The sequence below is a fragment of the Ceratotherium simum genome, chromosome 38 (genome assembly GCF_057802395.1).
Source record: "Ceratotherium simum simum isolate JZ-2026a chromosome 38, ASM5780239v1, whole genome shotgun sequence".
In the NCBI taxonomy this organism is placed as follows: Eukaryota; Metazoa; Chordata; class Mammalia; order Perissodactyla; family Rhinocerotidae; genus Ceratotherium; species Ceratotherium simum.
In genome coordinates this window covers 15,070,910-15,090,759 of record NC_141937.1, presented here as the reverse complement: position 1 = coordinate 15,090,759, position 19,850 = coordinate 15,070,910, and the positions used below count along the sequence as shown (strand labels likewise).

General features: G+C 37.3%; 1 protein-coding gene across 2 annotated transcripts in view; it reads right to left on the bottom strand.

The window, feature by feature from the left end:
• The window catches only part of SYNE1 (spectrin repeat containing nuclear envelope protein 1), a 452,863-nt gene that overhangs the window by 185,454 nt on the left and 247,559 nt on the right, over positions 1–19,850 (bottom strand). For both annotated transcript variants that reach the window (XM_087425127.1, XM_087425124.1), the window contains 9 exons: positions 18,265–18,441; positions 15,260–15,406; positions 11,048–11,173; positions 9,555–9,731; positions 8,341–8,606; positions 4,592–6,752; positions 1,286–1,623; positions 946–1,090; positions 34–252 (listed from right to left, as the gene is read on the bottom strand). In XM_087425127.1, coding sequence (XP_087281253.1) covers positions 34–252; positions 946–1,090; positions 1,286–1,623; positions 4,592–6,752; positions 8,341–8,606; positions 9,555–9,731; positions 11,048–11,173; positions 15,260–15,406; positions 18,265–18,441 — 3,756 coding nt within the window. The remainder of the gene's footprint in view (positions 1–33; positions 253–945; positions 1,091–1,285; positions 1,624–4,591; positions 6,753–8,340; positions 8,607–9,554; positions 9,732–11,047; positions 11,174–15,259; positions 15,407–18,264; positions 18,442–19,850) is intronic.

Here is a 19,850-nt window from a genome sequence, read left to right as displayed (position 1 = left end):
TAATAATTTGAGCCCATCAATAGTGGAAAGTACCTTATTGTTAAAGTTCTTCCACTCATCCACTGCATCTTCTAGTATCTTCTCCTGGTCCTGGGCCACAGCACGGAGACGCGTCCAGCGCTGCCAGACAGTGGTCATCGACCTGCTGATGGTTGCTTTGCTCGCATCATTTCCGTTTTTTTCCAGTTGTGAAGCTTTATCCTCTAGGCTCACAATTTTCTCATGAAAAGAGTTAACTACTGACACCAAAGCCTGGGGTGGTGGAGGAGAAGAGAGTGGTTAGGGGGAGAGATCAATTTTTCAAAAATTCTACAGATTTTGGTAAAACCCAAAATTCCACGCAGAAGGAAATATTCCTACATAAATTTATTTTTCTTCTGATAACTCTTCCTTTTGACTTTAATTTTCAATTGAGTTAGGTTTGGATTTTTTAAAGAGGTGAGGTAAAGAGGTAAGGTAAACAAATTTTTATTTATTTATTAAAAACAAAAATTTATTTGCTGCTTGAGATGACATTCTCTCCTTTTTAAAAAGCAGCAAAAATATAAGCGAACTGAATTTGATATTTGTGTGTTACATTCTACCTTATATTGCTGTTGCATATGAGCGAGACTCAGTTATTAATTTTTGAATTTTATTTGAATTAACCTAAATTATCACCAGGAAGTATTTACTGAAACCTATTAAGTGTCATATCTTATCAGAAGCAAATTGCTCTGCATGTCTCTTTTTAAGCCTAGTGATGCATTTCCATTGGGAATCCTAAAAAGGTGACAGCATTTAATTAAGTTAAAGATGCTAAGAAATGTGCTTAAGTGTATCCTTTTCTTATTTAAGAAACCCAGGTGGAAATGAAGATATATTGACCTGTTTCTAGAACTATCGTATTCCAAAGACTCATTACAATTACAATGAAAAGATATCAAAACTAACAATAAAACTAACCTTGTGTTCCAACAATTTTTCTTCTGCCTCACGACTAGAAGAAGTCTTCAGTAAAGAAAACTCAGACAATTTCTTTTCTGCATCATTCATCAATTCAATAACCTCTTCTCTCGCTTTCTGGTAATCCTGCCACTGAGCTGCACATCTTGAAAAAATCCAACAAAAGTCAATAGGCAACATAAAATCACACATTCTATGCAGAGCTCTGATGTCAGTATGTCTAATGATACTTAAGAGAGAAGAATGAATTTATGTGCTAATGTATAGTATTAGTATATTCCTATTTTCCATGTGAAAATCCATTTCACTGGAATATAAAGAATAAAATTAACTCTAATACCTTTGCAAGAGATCTAATTGGGCGTGTGAGTCCTGTATTGTCCTCTGGCTCTTCTGTTCCAGGGAAGCCATTTTCTGTGCTAAGTCCTCTTTTCCAGTTGGCTTGATGAGTGGGTCCAGGCTGGCTACCAGGCCTTGGAGCTCCTCCAGATTACAGTGGAACTGATCCTCTGTACTAAAAAATTCCATGTGGCTTTTGAGATTTTCCTCTGCACTCTCCACATCTAGGCCATTGCCTGCCAGCTGTAGCATTTCATGGGCATCCTCAAGCCAGTCGTTAGCTGCTTGAAATACTTGATAGTATCTTTGACATTGACTATATATTTGAGTCAAGGTAGCCTGAAAAACAGTAATTGCAAACACAATCAACCCTCAATTGTGACGTGTTTGCAGGAAATAGTTTAACATTTCCATTTCTTTTCCAGTCCTCAGACATGTGGATGTAAGTGTATAAGTGAATTGATAAGTTGGTGGAATTTTTTTGGTGCAATCCATTATTATCCTTCTGTTATTCTTGTTATAATTTTATTATTGCAATTAAAATAAACAAACAAGGACAGAAATGAAATAGAAATTTATGGCGGTATCTTGACTAGTTCTGAAATTTTCCACTCTCTCTAAAGAAAAAATATAATGCTTAGTAATATGTGGCAGACTAAATATTTACTAAAGTGAAATAATGCCTCAGTTTGTTAGAAGTATAATAACACCAGTAGAATGTAAACTGGTACAGCCACTATGGAAAACGGTATGGTGGTTCCTCAAGAAATTAAAAACAGAACTACCATATGATCCAGCAATTCCACTTGTGGGTATTTATCCAAAGGAAACAAAATCATTATCTTGATGAAATATCTGTACTCCCATGTTCATAGCAGCAATATTCACAATAGTCAAGGTATGGAAACAATCTAATTGTCTGTCCACAGATGAATAGATAAAGAAAATGTGATATATATATTGGAATGTCATTCAGCCTTAAAAAATAAGGAAATCTCTTCCTTTGTGAAAACACGGACAAACTGGGAGGATATTGTGAAATAAGCCAGACAGAGAAAGACGAATACCACATGGTCTCACTTATATATAGAATCTAAAAAAAAAAGTCAAAATCGTAGAAACTGAGAGTAGAAAAGTGGTTTCCAGGGACTAGGAGGTGGACAAAATAGGGGAGGTTGGTAAATGGTACAATCTTTTAGTTTTAATTTGAATAAGTTCTGAAGATCTAATCTGTAACGTGGTAACTATAATCGATAACACTGTATTGTATCATTGAAAATAGCTAAGAAAGTACAAATTAAACATTCTCGCCAAACAAAAAAAAAGGTAAATATGTGAGGTGATGACTGTTTTAATGAGTCAGTCAATGGGGGAGAATCCTTTCACAAGATACACATATATCAAACCACCACATTGTATACTTTAAATATCTTATATAATTTTATTTGTCAATTACCACTCAATAAAGCTGGGGAAGAAAAGGAAGTATAATACCACCAAACTTCCTAACTGGCATTCACCAGACTAAATAGCAGTTTATGGATGTGAAACAGTAGCCCATAAGTCTTGAATAGAGACTAAAATAGAAAAGTTTAAGAATGCAGAGCTGACCCCTATGCAATGAAGGCCATTCAAATCCAGATGGAAAGAAACACTCTACATGGCCAGCAATGACTGGACAAGACAAGCCATTACTGGGCAGGCAAACACGCAGAGAAGTACTAGAGAAAGTACATGTAAGATGAGCACTTAGTAAGGAAAGAATGAGGATGGTAAATCAAAGAACCGGTAGTAGAGATTAGAAATGCCCCTAGAACCAGGACTTTCAGCTATTTGGGCCAAGATAATCAATAAGACTACCAATCAAAAGATCGCAGAAGTAGGGACACCTTAACAAATTCAAGATTCTGGCTCAAAAATCACCAAATCAACAGAAGCAAGCTTACATGACAGATGTTTTCCAAGAATGAAAATTCTCATTAAATTCCCTGACTCTTCACTCTAGGTGAAGAGTCTATCTCTACTCTATCTCTATTTATATCTGTAGTTACAGGGAAATAGTTTAAAAACATTTTTTTAACAACGGCCTAGAATCAACATGAAAAGGTAAAAATATACTAAATAGACACTCTAGTTTAAGAAGCCAGAATTTTACATGATGAATTTTATTAAAATTTTACCAAAAAAAAAAAAAGAATTTACCAACATGTTAAAATTAAAAATGTTTTATTATTTAGTATTAACCCTAATCTGTGTGGAAAATAAAGTTAAATGATAGCTAAGATTCATTGGAGACTACCTCTATATCAGGTCTTCTTCTAAGAATATAAATCTAAAGAGGGAGATATTATTATCCCTCTTCCACAGAGGGAACACTGAGCCTGAAAGGATGTAAGCAATTTGCTCAAGATCAAATAACTAAGACCAAAACCCAAGTGTGCCTTACCCCAAGGCATTAGCTGCTATATTATCCTAAGGAAATTTGTCTTTTGCTTAAATGGCTGGTTGCAATCCCATAGAATCAGAGGGACTGAGGACAGATATGGAAGAAAAGAGCCAAGAGACTAAAGGAAGTGAACCTCTGGGCACTATTCCATCTCTTCTTATTTTTGAATGCATAGAACTCGCAAGCTCCAGAACAAGCTGCAATTAGGAAGCCAAACTGGAAAGTTCTCTGCATGCTCTCATTTCTTTGTTATCCTCAAGGAAAGTCATGATCAATATCCCAGCCTTGCTTCTGCTGGGCTACAGGGAAGCAAGAGAAGATAAAACACTCCTTCCTGAGGAAGAGCTGAAGAGATGGGGCAACTGATGGGAGACCCCATAAAAAAACATAGCTGAGCATCACGGTCACGGCTGCATCGTCCATCTACCTCTGTCCATTTGGAGACTCTTCATCCAACACTAACCTTAGGAATGGCAGGTTTCACATTGTTTTAAAAAGGTATCGCTAATGATTCATTGCTAATTAATTTTATTATCAATGTACTAATGTGTGGTATTAATTATATTAGTACTATCGTTTATTATCTCTCCTAAAGGTGAGAGATAACTGAGGTATCACTGTATTATAACTAAAGTGAAGTCAACAGCGAAAGCACATGAAATGAATACCATGTACAGAAACAATAAAAACATCCTTTTAAGTCACTGTTGAAGACCATTCTACCTAGTATCAAAAAAGAAACATTGAGGAAGAAATTATGACCAAGAAAAGAACCAAAAACCACCCCCCCGCCAAATTTCTCAAACCTGTTGACAAATAACCAAAGTGGAAAAAAGAAAAGAGAAGCCCTATTATACCAACCTGTCTGGTGCGTAAAGCTTCTTGAATGTCCCCCTCGAGCTCCGAGAGTTCAGCAAGAGTGTGTTGTAAATCGGCAGAAAGCAGCTCCTTGGCTTTCGTGAATTTCTCCTTCTCCTTGTTACTCAGGGCGTTCATTATTCGCAGGCTGGACTGTACCTCTTCCTGATGAATCTGGATCTTTCTGATCTCCTCCTGGATGTCCCGGAGGTTCAGGTCCAGGCACACCGGTCCACTCAGTTCTGCCTTCACGCTCCTCAGCCAGGCCAGGGAGCGGCTCATCTCGGTCTGGAAGTCTATGCTCTGCACCATGCGGCTCTCACACTCTGTCACCGTTGCACCAATGGCAGAAGTCAACAGTTTCAACCCTTCTTGCCAGGACTGGATCTGATGTTTGGCTTTCTCATAAGCCATGGGATCAAGGTGTGGAACAAGATCTTCAAGATGCATGGTCACTCGTTTTAGAAGAATTCCTGAATCCTGAAGACTTCCTGCCAGGGAGTGATACACTTTGAGCTTCTCCTCCGCAGGGAGCGTCTCCTCATTCACTTTGGACTGCTCTGTTTTCACAGCCTCTAGTTGTTTCTCTAGCTGCTGGCACATCTTCGTGTGCTCTTCATAGGCACTGGTGGTGTCTTCTAATAAGCTGACTCTTTGTTCTGTTTGTCGCTTCAGCCTGTGGTACAAGGTGACGAGGTGTAGCATCTTGTCTGGCTGCCAAGGCTGACCTGTGCTGCGAAAACTTTCTTTCTTCTGGTTCAGTTCATCCACTGCTTCCCCGAGGCCTGCCACCTCCCCCAGAAGAGCTCTAGAACTATCCTGAAGAGACAGAGCCTCTTCAACAATCAGGTTGGTGGGGACTTGGCTCATCTTCAAGAATTGGTCTTCGAGTTCACTCAGAGACTGGGTTGTCAACTCAATCAAGGAAGCATATTCTTTCCGAGCAAGAATTGCCTCTTGGACTTTATAGAACTTGTCTTTAGCCACGGCAACAATTACATTAAATTGCAGGGGCAGAGCATTTAGCTTTTCATTGAGGTAGGAATGGTCGACTTCATTCAGCGATGGCAATATGGCCTGTCCAGCTCTCTGTAGCATAAGTAGGAGATTTTCATATTCTGGAGATTGTTCAAGAATGTGTTGGTATTTGGCCAGTTGTGTCTGAAGCTCAGTACTCTCATTCATTAGGTTGATTTCAGGAAACGTAACAATATCTGCTTGTTTTACCCAGTGACATGCTTTATCAAAATCTTCCTTAAAATGCTTCCTAGAAACTAAATTTTTCTCTAGTTCTTGTAGCCTATGGCTACACTTTTGTAAAACACTGTCATAGACGCTCTGCAGTTCCTGAAGCTTCCCCAGTACTTCACTCTTTTCCTGCTCTGTGGCTCCTTTCATTAATTCACGACCCTGGGCCCAAAGTCCGGTGACTTCATTTTGGTAAGTCTTGAGGCTGGCTTGTGCACTCTTACATGTTTTGACTTGTTTGCTCACATCATCCGGTAACAGGCAGATATGCTCACGGAACATTATCTTTCGCTCGTGTTGCTGAATTTGGCTGGTCACCTGGAACACCGCCATGAGAAACTGGGTTTTCTCGGACAAAGCCTTGTTTAAGTACTTTCGTCTCTGGCCCACTAAGTCGCTGAGGCAATTCACGTGCCTTTGTGCATCAGAGAGTGCCTTCTGGATTATCTGCCGCTCATTTAGGCCAAGATCAGCCATCACCCTGTCCGCGTCCTTTATGAGTGATTTCAAGAGCATCTGTTTGGCCTCCAGTTCACTGCAAATGGCAAGGTGATCCATGAGAAGGTTCTGAGCCATCTCAGGCGGGGGGCTCTGTTTCAGGGCCTCAGCAACATTGGGTTGCTGCTCTTCGGCCCAATCCATGAGCTCCTGAAACCTAGACCGCACCACATTTAGCTCCTCCAGGTTGGTGACTGACACTTGGATTTTTCTTTTGACAAGATCCTCAAGCTGAAACCAACGTTGTTCCAAGTGACTTGTCTGTTCCTTGACTAACTCTCTGTCATCTAAATTCAGATGCTCTATCATTTTCTGCTTTTGATCTTTCAGATCTTCAATAGCCTGCTTTCTCTCCTGCAATGCCAATGCTAACTTTTTCAAAGCTTCCAGATGGACAGCTGTACTCTCTGCATCAGATCTATAAATATAAAGAGAAAAACAAATTAGCTTTAGCCAATATCTATGTTTGTTCATTCGTGTTAAATTACACTTCACTATTTTCTGTAAGTGGATGTTCTTAGCTTGGAGTAGCTCAATACGTGAGTTATTTACAGAGGTGCTATAATTATTATGGAATACAAGACCCATATAATTCTTTATCAGAAGTTGAACCAAAATAAGTTGCCTCGACACTTCTCTACTCTTCTTCTGGCTAATGCTGCCTTCCCATCACATCTGAAATGTACTTTTAGCTTCTTCCTCTGGCCCTTATCAAGTGAGCAGGATCTGCCTGTTAACAAGGTCCCTGGATGATTTGTGTAAACACTAAACATCGAGAAGCAATGATCTACTGCATTCTGGAAAATGGCACCTAAAGAAATTAATAAGTGATCCATGATTTATGTGCTTTCCTGGGATAAGAAGCTTCAATAGACAATATAGTGTTAGATAGTACAACCGTAAGATATAACCAATGGCTCTAACAGCTGCTCATTTGTATACTTAGATATTTTTCGTTTATTTTGAGAAATCTTTAAAAATAAGTGTGAAATGCAAAGAATTCTCATCCTTTGACTGCAAAATACATAGGAGAAAAATGGAATCTTATGGTTTCTTTCATTTATAAAATAATCAGCTCTGAAGTATGAGGAACAGGTTGGGAGGCATTATGATGTGTTCTGTTTGGGATATATTAGGTCTGAGGTGACTGTGGGCCAACTCAATGGAGATGCCTATTGTATACCCGAAATACGGGTTTTTGCTGAGAGTAACTAGATTTATCCCAAAGACTAGTAAAATGTCGAGCATCGAGGAAAAGTACATCAGAAAATAGTATATCTCCTCCTCCAAAAAATGATGTAACTACACCTAGAGTAATGTTTTCAGTTTTAATTGCTACAAATTAATAAATCTGGGCAGAAGTGCCAATTTTAACAATTATAGTGATCAGAAGTATAGAAAAATTTCCCTATGATGACCCAGTGTATGTGGGGATAGGGAGGGAAAATGTTTGAAAGAAATATTTTCAAAGAAAAAACTAAGAGGGTTTCAATTGCTACAAAATCACAAATGACACACATTAATTGAATTTGGATTGTTCACCAATTTCTAGAATACCCCAAGTACAAGACAAAACGTGACTGAATTACATAGAATGTATTACTTTCCAGAATTGACAAGAAATGTATGGAAGATATAGATTCAAGAAGGATTCATTTCATGAATTCATAGACGATAGTCCCCTAGCTGGTAATTAAACACAACTAGAAATATTCTTGGAATATTCTTTGAAATCACAGAGTATTAGTCTTTGGAATATTCCTTGAGGTCACAGGGAAAAATAGCACCAAACATTTTCCACTTACTCTCTGGTTAAATTAATATTGAGCTAGGAAAACCATTACTCTGTATCCATACGACAACATTAGGTACTTAATAAAGTTTTATCAACATTCATAATGATAGACAATAGCTGTTAAAAATGTAAGTAAGATATTTTTATTTTTACAGAAATTAAGAAATTTCTGGCTTAGCATTTAGGTGACCCACTGGAGGATTGCTGTTACCTGGCCAAATTATCCCAGTCTGTAGTAAATTTTTCTAAGAACACTTCAACGACGTTCATGCAGTCATGGTAATCTCTTGTTCTCTGAAGATCTTCTTCCCTTTGCAAGCACAGATTGTCAGCCTGAAGACATAGGTCTAGCCACTGGTCATTTAAATGACTTATTTCCTTGTGTTCAGGAGACTCTTGCTTCTTGGTTAACTTATTCACCTTATCTGTAATGGCGGTCACTGACGCCTGCTTGCCCTGTAGTTTCTTAACAAAATCCTAAAGAACAGCAATGATGACAAAATAAATGACATGTAACAAACCCTTCAAATAAATACAGAGTCAGGCATAGACGTAACACCTCTAAACACTTTAAGTAACTGAAGACTTTATAATAAATGGTTCATAAGGGACAAAAAGAAAATCTAAAAATCACCATACTTCTTTGTGAAAACAAATTTCCAAGTGTGTAAGAATCAAAGGGTAACTGTGATATTTTCTTTCATTGTGTTCCTTTGAAAAGTATAAAGAAAAATTGATAAATGTGAAACAATATTATACTCATTAAGGAAAAAAGTTAATATTTTATCTTAAAGTGCAGCCTCAGTTTTCGAAGAATTTTTAAAGCTCACGATTTTGAGGAAAAAATATTTCATTGACGTCTTCTCTATTCTTTTTTCTGCATATGCAAACAATATTCCAATAGAAAATCTAAATAATATAAATGGCTCACTATCACAGAGAAAAGTAAATCTTAAAGTTTGTTAAAAATCTGGTACAACTTCCAATCAAATTAATATAACGATTTTCTATTATATTTTAAATTATATAAAAATATATAAATTCTCTTACATTTTAAATTAATATATATTTTCTATATTAGATATATATTTAATTAATTGATACATTTACAATCCTACAACTTTAGCAACATTGTGATGAAAAGCTAATAAATAATAAGGCTTCGTATGTGTTTAGTGTCAGAGTCCTCTGGCTGCTGTGTTTGGAAACAAACTACAGAGTGAATGTCCTTCAATGCAAGTGGCCCATTGGTGCTCCAAGAAAATATCTGAATGTTTACTTTCTGATCTGTCCTTTCCCGGTACCACATGAAGGTTGTTCTGATTCTATCTTATTCCTTAAATAGCTATACTGATGTTTAGGGGTTGGCTGACACACTCCCATCCTCGTCTCCTTTATCTCCCCTGGAGACCCGTTAATTCCTACCTTTACTTGGGAAACCATGTTCTGTGCAATATTCAGCTCCAGTTCTGCATGTCTCTTCTTCATATTCTGCAGTTGCTGATCGGCATCCTGGAGGTAAATCCAAAACTCAGCCTTCGTGTGCTTGACCTCTTCCCAGCCCTGGGTTAGGTTCTGTGCCTGGGCAAGCCTTTGTTCAATCTTTGGAGAACACAGAGGCAAAAGTTAGCAGCAATAGATCGAAGTATTTATGCTCAGTGACTCAGAGATGCAGTTCTTCAGCCTGTCCTATACACAGGCCAACACACACGTGCACACACACACACACACACTCACTCTGTGATAAATCCAAAAAGTATTCTTTCTTTGCTTCAAGAAAAGCAGATTTTCTTTTTATATTTAGGTTTTCTGAAGACTTTAAATGTCTAAGACTTATGCCACATGATTTCATTCAGTATTATGAAGCTCTAGAAGTTTTAAGAATTTATTAGGTCTAAAGCTGCCCTAATGGTTTTCCACATTGGGATTTCAGTAGACACATCTGTTTGACTGACTCACGAATTTGGTTTTGGGGTTAACTAGAAAAGACTTATATTGTTCTCTATTGTACATTTGTTGATACTTCTTATAAAACACTAAGTTATTAATGTTTTGGATATATTTTTAGATCTGCTGCACTGGTTTTTGTAACCATATATTTCAATAAATTATTTCTGTAAAAAATATGAATTATATCATCTTTCATAAAGATTTAAAGACAGATTTGCTTTGATAATATAAAAGTGACAAACCTACACTATTGTGATATCTACATTATTCAATTATTTTAATTTCTTTGTTAGTTTTTTCCTTTAGATCATTTTACTATTCTGCAAATACTCAATCAACTAAATACCAAAACCAAGTCTTATTTTTTTTTTCCTAAACCCAAACGTGTTGAATTAAAGAGTTTAAGGCAGCTGTGGCAAACACACGGCCGCTGTGCTGCCATCTGTCTGCTGTGGACGGGTACTGCTAGCTCATCTCGGTCCTTTCCACTGAACCCAGATATAGCTTCAGAATCCTTCTCAACACCACACTCAGCCACTGCCAATGGTTTAGAAGGGTCATGGCAGATGACATGCTCTTTGCCATCCCTAATATAAAGCAAAGATCAGGAACTCCTCTCATATTAAGTGTTACTAAAGAAAGAGATGGAAAAGGAGAAAAGGACAAAAAAATGAGTAGAAAAATAGGAAAAGAGGAAGAGAAAATGGTAATTAAGGATAGAAGCGGAAAGAGGTGCTAATGATTAGCAGTTCACTGGGACGAAATGTTTCAGTTCCAATTCAGTGGCATCAGTATCAAAGTATGCTTACTTCTCTGTGACTTCGCTGAAATTCAAACACCTATTTATTATAATGGCTGTAGGAGCATCATAGCAAGAATAATCCAAGGAGATATTTTCTTTCCCATCTAACATTCAAGCAAGAGAATAATAAAACTGACAAACCCAATAGGATTTTTTAACTTTTTACCATTTGCTCTGTTTGTTGGATGTCTTTTGCTGTGGTTTTCACTGAAGAGTTCGACAAGTCACACATGGAGCAAAGGAGATCTAAGTAGGTCCTTGACTGTTCTTGCAAAGCTCTGAAGTGTTTGACCTGAAAAAGAAGCATATTTGTCAAAGTGAAAGAAATGCATGCTATATTTAGTTAGCAAATATTTGTACCGTTTGTAACATTTTGTTGACATTTCAAAAATAATCTTGCTGTGCTCAGTATTTTCACCATTGTTGTAAATGACATATATTAGTGACTTGCAGGAAAGAATTCAAAACACACTGGCAGGATCCCATTTGTTCACCAGCCGCTTCTCGTTGTAATTAGTCTGTATGGTCTGGGACAGGGGAACATCCAAGAAACTTCTATAATCTTTCCAGATCCTCTGCTCACATTCTAGCTTGTTTTCCATTTCAGAGAAAAAATCAGTAGCCTACTCTGGCCTGCCTCTTAACATGTCTTTGCATATTCTGAAGACATAAAGGAAAAGGTCATTGTGCACGTGTAGGCTTCACTGGAGTTTGGTAAAAATGCACGTGTCTGGGCTCGTTTTCTCCCTAGAAAGTTCACAGAGTGCGCTTCCCTTTCCATAAGCCCAAGAAAGGCTTCTCCAGGTGGATCTTTCATCTAGACACAGAAACACAGAGAAACGTGATTCTGTGAAGATCCCCAGAGGCTATACAGACTCTGTTTTAGATACTGGGCACAAAACTGTACCCCAAACAAAACCCTTGCTCCCATGGAGCTTACATTCCTATGGCGGAGACAGACAATATACAAACAAACAAACAAATATGCAATGCAATGTTTGGTGGTGGTAAACCATGTAGCAGAGTAAAGGTGGGTAAGTGTGATAAGGACGCACTGTTCCTTTGGGAAAAGTGTACCTTCAAGACCTCCCTGAGGAACAGACTTGAATTTGGGGAGGGACCAAGTAGTGTCATGGGGTAAGAACATTCCAGGTGGTGGGAGGGACAGCAAATGTGAAGCCTTGAGGCTGGAGGAGGGACCTAGGTAGGCGCGGGGGTCAAAGAGATGGGCAGGGGCCAAATCATGGAGGACCTTACGTCCATTCCAAGTTGCCAGGTTCATGCCTCTATGCCTTCTCAACCTCAGCACCGTTGACATTTGAAGCCAAATAATTCTTTGCTGTGGGGTCTGTCCTGTGCATCGCAGGGTGTTCAGCAACATCCCTGGTTGAAACCAATGGCATCCCCACCACTTTCAGTTGTAACAACCAAAAATGTCTTCAGACATTGCCAAATGTCCCCTGGGGAACAATATTATCCCTCCTTTATGGTTGAGAATCACCGCTCTAGTACCACTGCAATTATGAGAAGTGGCCCCTTTGTTACCAAAAAGGTTCACTTTTGGAAAACAAATTATGTAACCGGCCTATTCATTGACTGTGGTAAGAAATTTGGAGTTGATTTTAAGCGTGATGGGAAGATATTAGAAGGAACATGATCTGACATAGGCTTTAAAAGAATCAGGCTTACTATTGTGTGGAGAACAGTCTAGAGGGGTGACAGGCAGCAGTGGAAGCAGGCGACGAGTTATTAGGCTACTGTAGGAGTCGAATGAGAAATGATGATGGCAACAGAGGGTGGTGATGGTAGAGGTGGTAGGAAATGGTTCTCAATTACTACATCTTTGTGACAAATGGAGAAGGAGGTATTGACTGCAAGTTGTATACAATAAAGTTGATCTACAGAAACTTAGGTGACTTTCCAAAATCACAGTCAATATCAGAGCCTAATTTTTTGACTCATCTCAGTATCTTTTCCTCAGAATTGTATGGATTTCCTAGAGACAGCATTCTCATGTACATGTAATAAATACAGATCAATTTCCCATTAAGTCAAAAGTAGCACCTAAATTTTTATTCAGTGTACAAACTGATTGGTATTTCACTTCCAACTGGTGTCATTAGTCACCAAGCAAAAGCACCTCATCATGTACCTGTGACCCAGAGAAAGTTATCTGTCCCAAACAGCCTTTGGAAATGCGAAGAGAATAAGATATGGAATTTTAATTTTATAAATATATTTACTTTAAAAAGAATAATGATTTATTTTAAGATTTATATAGCTGGCCTGATTCCAAAAGCATTAGGAGCAGGTTATAGATTGTCAATGACAAAAGAGTTGCAAAAGCTTTTTGCAAATTTGATACTACTTTTTCCTATTCCTCCAAATTTCACAGGTCATGCCTTATAAAAACACGTGGCATTCTTAATGAAATCAAATCAGCCTGTCATTGTCTTGTGGTAGTTGGGGGGCGTATTATCACTATGTACTTATTGGGTATTTACCAGGCGGGAGGCACTGGGGAAACACAATGTGTGCTGGGACTGTGATCAAATTGCAACTGCAACCAGTCAAAGCCTGACCCCAAGTCTGACCCCGTCTGAAGTTGTCAGGAGTGGAATTCTCCAGTTGCTATCCAAACTAGCCAATGACTCAGGGCCTGCTCAGTTTTATAGGAATGCTAACTAATTACCAAGGGAAAAACTAACTAATTAAAACAAAACAAAGCAAATAACAACAAAAACAAAGAGAGAAACAAACAAACCCCTTCCCTTTCAGAATGACTGAGATCCAAGCGTCTCCAATAGCTCCAATTCCCTTCCCTGGCTACTTTCTAAAGGGGGCAGAACATTTGAGAGACTATGTGGAAGGAGCAGAAACCATAACAGAGAACCATGTAGGCACCTAATGTGGAACCTAAGAAGGGTCAGTGTCCTCCTGTAACCACAGCTAATTCTGGTAGGTGTAAGGAATCTCCTGTTCTAGCAAAAGGTCATTGAGGGGCAGACCCCGGGATACCGTGGTTAAGTTTGGTGTGCTCTGCTTTGGCAGCCTGAGTTCACGGATTTGGATCTCAGGCACGGACCTACACCACTCATTAAGCCACGCTGTGGCAGTGACCCACAAGCAACATAGAGGAAGACCGGCACAGATGTTAGATCAGGGTTAATCTTCCTCAAGCAAAAAAAAAAAAAGAGGAAGATTGGCAACAGATGTTAGCTCAGAGCGAAGCTTCCTCACCAAAAACAAAACAAAACAAGAATGGTCATTGGGATTCATATTATTTTTCCCCCTCCCTTTTATTTCTTTTTTGGTAAAAAACAAAGGAGAAAAATCAAGCTTGGTTCTAGATTGTTCTGAATAAAGTACATTGGAAACAAATGGCCACAAAACAAAGAATGACTCAAGAAACCACATGATCTAATGAAAAAGCAGAATATAGACAATCTTCAATTCATTTCTTGAGTCAAGGAGAAAGCCATGTTTGATTTGTCCTAATCCTATTCTTTATAAGGTATAATATGTGCTCTTCTGTGAACCAGTTTGTGACTTAAATAATGTAAATCATTTAAGCCAGAAAATATACTTTGGGGAATGAATTTCCTGGACACATTCTCTATGTGGACTAAATGAACAAGCACATTATTTTAACCTTAATTTGAGGTCAAAAAATTGAATTATTTAGTTAATATTGTTACTTCATATCTGGCAGCAATAACCTTTACAACTAAATTCCTTTAAAATATTTTTCCACTGGGTTTGCACTGCACAGAAAAGTTGCTTAATACAAAAGTTTTCAAAATATTCCTCACATGTTCTGATTAAGTCTCAGCAGAAACATTTTAAGCATGTGGATGTCAAATTAATATGCAATAGATTCTTTTTACACAACAACAAGGATTATTCCATTCATCACTCATTCAATAATTATTTATTAAGCACCTTTTTTTGTGCCAAAAAACTGTGGGAGAAGCTAATATTGCTTTTCCGTTTACAAATCATGTACATTGCGGTATGACATTTGAATTTCTTCATAAATTTCAGAAGCCAGTATACTTATAATCCCTTTACATATTAGGACACCAAAGCTCAAAGAAATTAAGTGATTTATGCGTGGTCACCCTACCGTGTAGGTATTGGTGTCAATCTCTTGGCTACAGTGTCCATGTTCCTTCTATTCTACCAGACTGTCCCGCAGTATTGCATCCATCTTCCTGGCTAGAACATGAGCTCAACTAGAGTCAAGCTCAGACCTTATTTATACCTTTCTATTCCCAGGAGCTAGCACAGTTTGGCACACAAGAGGTACTTAATATATTTTCACTGAATGTTTCAGTGAATCACAGTACAACATAAACTTTCAGGAGTCATCAAGTACCTGCTTAACGGCTTCTGCCCGGCTAAGAGGTGGATGCGGGCTTGGCTTTAAATCTGGTTCGATGGCAGAAAGCCAGGCCTGGCACTGCTGTAGAGTGTCTTGTCGACTAACATGCTTCTGAAGTTCATGTTCAAGACTCTGGTACACCTGAGACAAAACAAGCACACTGGGATTGTGAGGGCTGTTTTAGATCTCCATAAAGACCACCGGAATCAAATGAAACATGTCCACAAGTGCGTTTAAATGGATTTCCCCCCAGGACTCCCCAATACCATACACATATCTAGGGAATTTGTATATATTCCAAAATGTTGCAAAGCACAATGGCCATCCCCCAGTCTACAAGTTCTCAACCCACACATTACAATGGAATATACTGATTAGGGGAAGAGAATGTGGGCAGGGTTAATGTAACTGCAGAAATGGGTTAGAATACATAAAATCTTTGAACTGTCAAACCTAAATCAGAGGTTTTTGCAGCTTCCTCCCACGGTATAAATATTGCACTTTTTGTTTAAGCTAGAAACTAAAAGTAAAAATAAAACACCATCTCATGCAACGATAACCGTATTTCTCTAACTGAAATGTTTCTGCTTTAGAGGTAGGGTCAAATTGGAACTAAATTATAACATGGGCAGGGGAGAGTTTGATGATCTCGTTTCATTTTAGAAGCTATGGTCCAAGATAATAATCTAGCATAATCCAAACATTTTCTAATACGTCTATTCAATTAATTAATCCTCAACCAGCCAATTTCCATTTTATCCATAAAAAACATACTGAGAAAGTATTATGTTTCTCTTTGAAATCAAGATAAAAAAATCTATGATGTTTTCTGAACAAACTATTTCATTAAAAAATAAAATAAGAAGGAAGTGAGGTTAGTCTGGCTTTTCTTTCATTATTGCAATGATAGAAGTGATAACTGAATTCTGCTTTTCTCTGTAATCTATTAAATTCATCATTTTCATCTGATATTGGGACTATCCCTTATTTATTCTTATTGCAAGCAGAACTAAAAAGAACAAAGGTGTTTTGTTCTCTTTATCATTTTTGCAATCTTTAATTATGAGGTTCTGACTATATGCTTAGAGTTTGATCTGCTTTTTAAAAACTTATTTTTAAATTATGTTTGTCTTTTGAATAATAACCAATGTTTCTTAAAAAATTTAAGCTGTATCCCTAATGCATAGAAAATAACCCCTACAAAGGCAGCATTAATAAATCTCTGTTGAACAAATGAACGAATGAACTCACCAGAAAGCTCTATGCTGTTTTCTCGTCTCGCTCCCTTTTCCTCCTTTGTCATTATTTGCGATTATTTGTCAGATGCCTTCACCCCTATTTTTTATTAACTTTTTGAAGGTGAATTTTCCAAGCCTAGGGTGTCAACTAATGTCACCTAGCATTTGTTGTTTTTTTTCCATTATCGTAATGAACACAGACTATTCTCCCCATGTCACTTGTATGTCTCCAGTTCTTACTGACTAGACTAGTAACAAAATTACATGAACTTTTTGCTATGTCATTTAAAAATTCTAGAATAATAAAAAGCAATTCACTAATTTTACTCAGTTTCTGTTAAAAGGGTGATTCTTATCCATCTTAGACTTATTTCTATAAAATTAAGGATTCTGTTTTAGTGAAAGTATACCCATTAAAGTGTAAATCAAAATTGGTATTTACTACTTCTCTCAATTTCTATATGAATGCATAAAAATATTGAATTACAGTAGAACCTAGACTGCATAGAATTAAAAAGAAAATAATTATGAAAATTACAGAATAAACTTATTTGGTATTATAGAATAAATGGCAGATTAGAAGTATTGAAGTCATGCAAATAAAAACAAATAAAATAAAATAAAATAAAAATTTTCATAATAAATTCATGGAATAAAGGGATTGGATAAAACTGAATGTCTGAAATTCATCACTGTCACAACAAATAAAGGTACGATATGTTAGTTCTGTGTTTACACAGAGACTATGAAATCAATCCTCCATTTCCTGTCTGGGCATACACCAAAACTAACTCAGGGACTTAAGCATCAATACAATTTTTAAAAACCTCTAGATCATATGGTAGTTCTATCCTTGATTTTTTGAGGAATCTCCATACTGTTTTCCATAGTGGCTGCACCAGTTTGCACTCCCACCAGCAGTGTATGAGAGTTCCCTTCTCTCCACATCCTCTCCAACACATGTTGTTTCCTGTCTTGTTAATTATAGCCATTCTGACGGGCGTGAGGTGATATCTCATTGTAGTTTTGATTTGCATTTCCCTGATAGTTAGTGATTTTGAACATCTTTTCATGTGTCTGTTGGCCATCTGTATATATTCCACTGTTGGGTATTTATCCAAAGAACTTGAAAACACCAATTTGCAAAGGTACATGCACCCCTGTGTTCATTGCAGCCTTATTCACAATAGCCAAGACTTGGAAGCAACCTAAGTGCCCATCAAGGGACGAATGGATAAAGAAGCTGTGGTATATATACACAATGGAATACTACTCAGCCATAAGAAACGATTTAAATCCAGCCATTTGTGACAACATGGATGGACATTGAGGGTATAATGCAAAGTGAAATAAGTCAGAGGGAGAAGGCCAAATACCGTATGATTTCCTTCATTAAGTAGTAGATAATAACAACAATAAACAAACACATAGGGACAGAGATTGGATTGGTGGTTACCAGAGGGGAAGGGGGGAGGGTGGAGGGTGAAAGGGATAATTCGGTACATGTGTGTGGTGATGGGTTGTAATTAGTATATTGGTGGTGAACATGATGTAGTCCATGCAGAAATAGAAGTACAATGATGTACACCTGAAATTTTTGCAATGTTATAAACCAATGTTACTGCAATTAAAAAAAAATAAATAAATAAAAAAAAAAATAAATAAATAAATAAAAAAAAAAAATAAAAAATAAAAACCTCTAGATTGCATAGCCTTTCTCCATAATTCATCATCATTCTAGCATGTGCCAATGGTACTCACCCTCTGAGCTGTACTGCAGATCGCTGAGTAACTATCCTTCGTGCCCTGCAGATGAGCATGCACATTTTGTTTAAGCTTCGCTTGAAGGTGGTCTGCACATTGGCTGATCAAATTATCACCTTTAATTTTAAGGTTGTTCAAACGGTCTTCAAAACTCGCAATTTCTTCCATCATTGCCTACAAAAATGAAACCAATACGGAGTTGTCATAATTCCATTTTTAGTTTTTAAATAACCTATTCATCAAACAGAAAGTTTAAGATCAATAATTTCACTGTTTAATGAAGTCTTTGAGTTTTGTAATTTGTCTTTGTTACCATATTTGCCAAGTTAAAAAAGAATGTGTTTTCAGGAATATTCCAATGGGAAGAGCTAATGAGTTTAATGGATTGAGTTACACAGGGAATGATGAAGTAACCTTTAAGACTAAAATGAATTCATGGCTGATCTCAACTAGAGAGATATCTTCTCCATGGTATTATTGCCAGAGAAAAGGATGTTCATACATTTTTCAGCTCTATAAATTATAATTCTGGTATAATTAATGTCTAAATAATCTAATTACTATTTAATCTAATTTACCTAATAATATAATATCTAATTATTAATTTATATAGTTTATAACTTACATCTAATAGTATTTATGTTAATAAAAATAACATTTACCACTTACCATTTATTAAGCACCTGCTATAGTCCAGGAACTATATATAAGCCCTGATAAACGTGTATTATTATCGTTTTACAAGTGAGGAGACTGAAGCACAGAGAGGTTATATAACGTGCTCAAGGTCACACAACTAGTAAGTGGCAGAGCCCCAAGCTTTGGACTCCACTCTGTCTGACTTCAGCTCATACATACCCACACGTGTCCTCTGGTGAGCATTCTCACAGATCACAGGAGGAACCAACTTTTTCAACTCAGGTTTTAATTTCCTTACTGCTGTACGATGCTAATGACAAGCGACACCTTCCAGGACAAGGTTTCCTGAGTTGACATATCAATATATCTAAGGGAAACTCTGGTGGTCTCTCAGTAGCCCGCGATCCACCACTTTTTCCAATGGTGCTGGGTTAACGGTTATTATGTACACCATATTGAAAAGAACCATTTCGTCTTTGAGTTAGAATAGAACCACTACATCATGAGGTTACTGAGGGTATCTCCTCAGTGCCTAGTAGAACATATCATCTAGTAACTTTTCAATTCATATTTACAGAATAAAATTTTCTCCTACAGATATGTATCCTGAAGGCCAGAGAGGTTAACTGGCTCTCGTAAGACATTCGACCATGTCATGACAAAAATTCAGTTTCCCATTAAGGTCACCAAAATTGCTCCATAAAATTGTGGCCAAATGACATCTGTCATCTGACACATATAATTGCTAAAAATATATATTAATAAGGATAAGAAAACCTCATATCAGTGCTATACTTTGTGGCTTACAAAATGCTTTCACATATATTATCTCCTGTGATGACCACAACAGCTCTGCGATGGGGATGATACCATTATCACACTTTACAGAGGAGAAAAAAGAGGAGGCTCAGAGAGGCTAGGTTCCTCCAGCTAGGAAGGAGAGA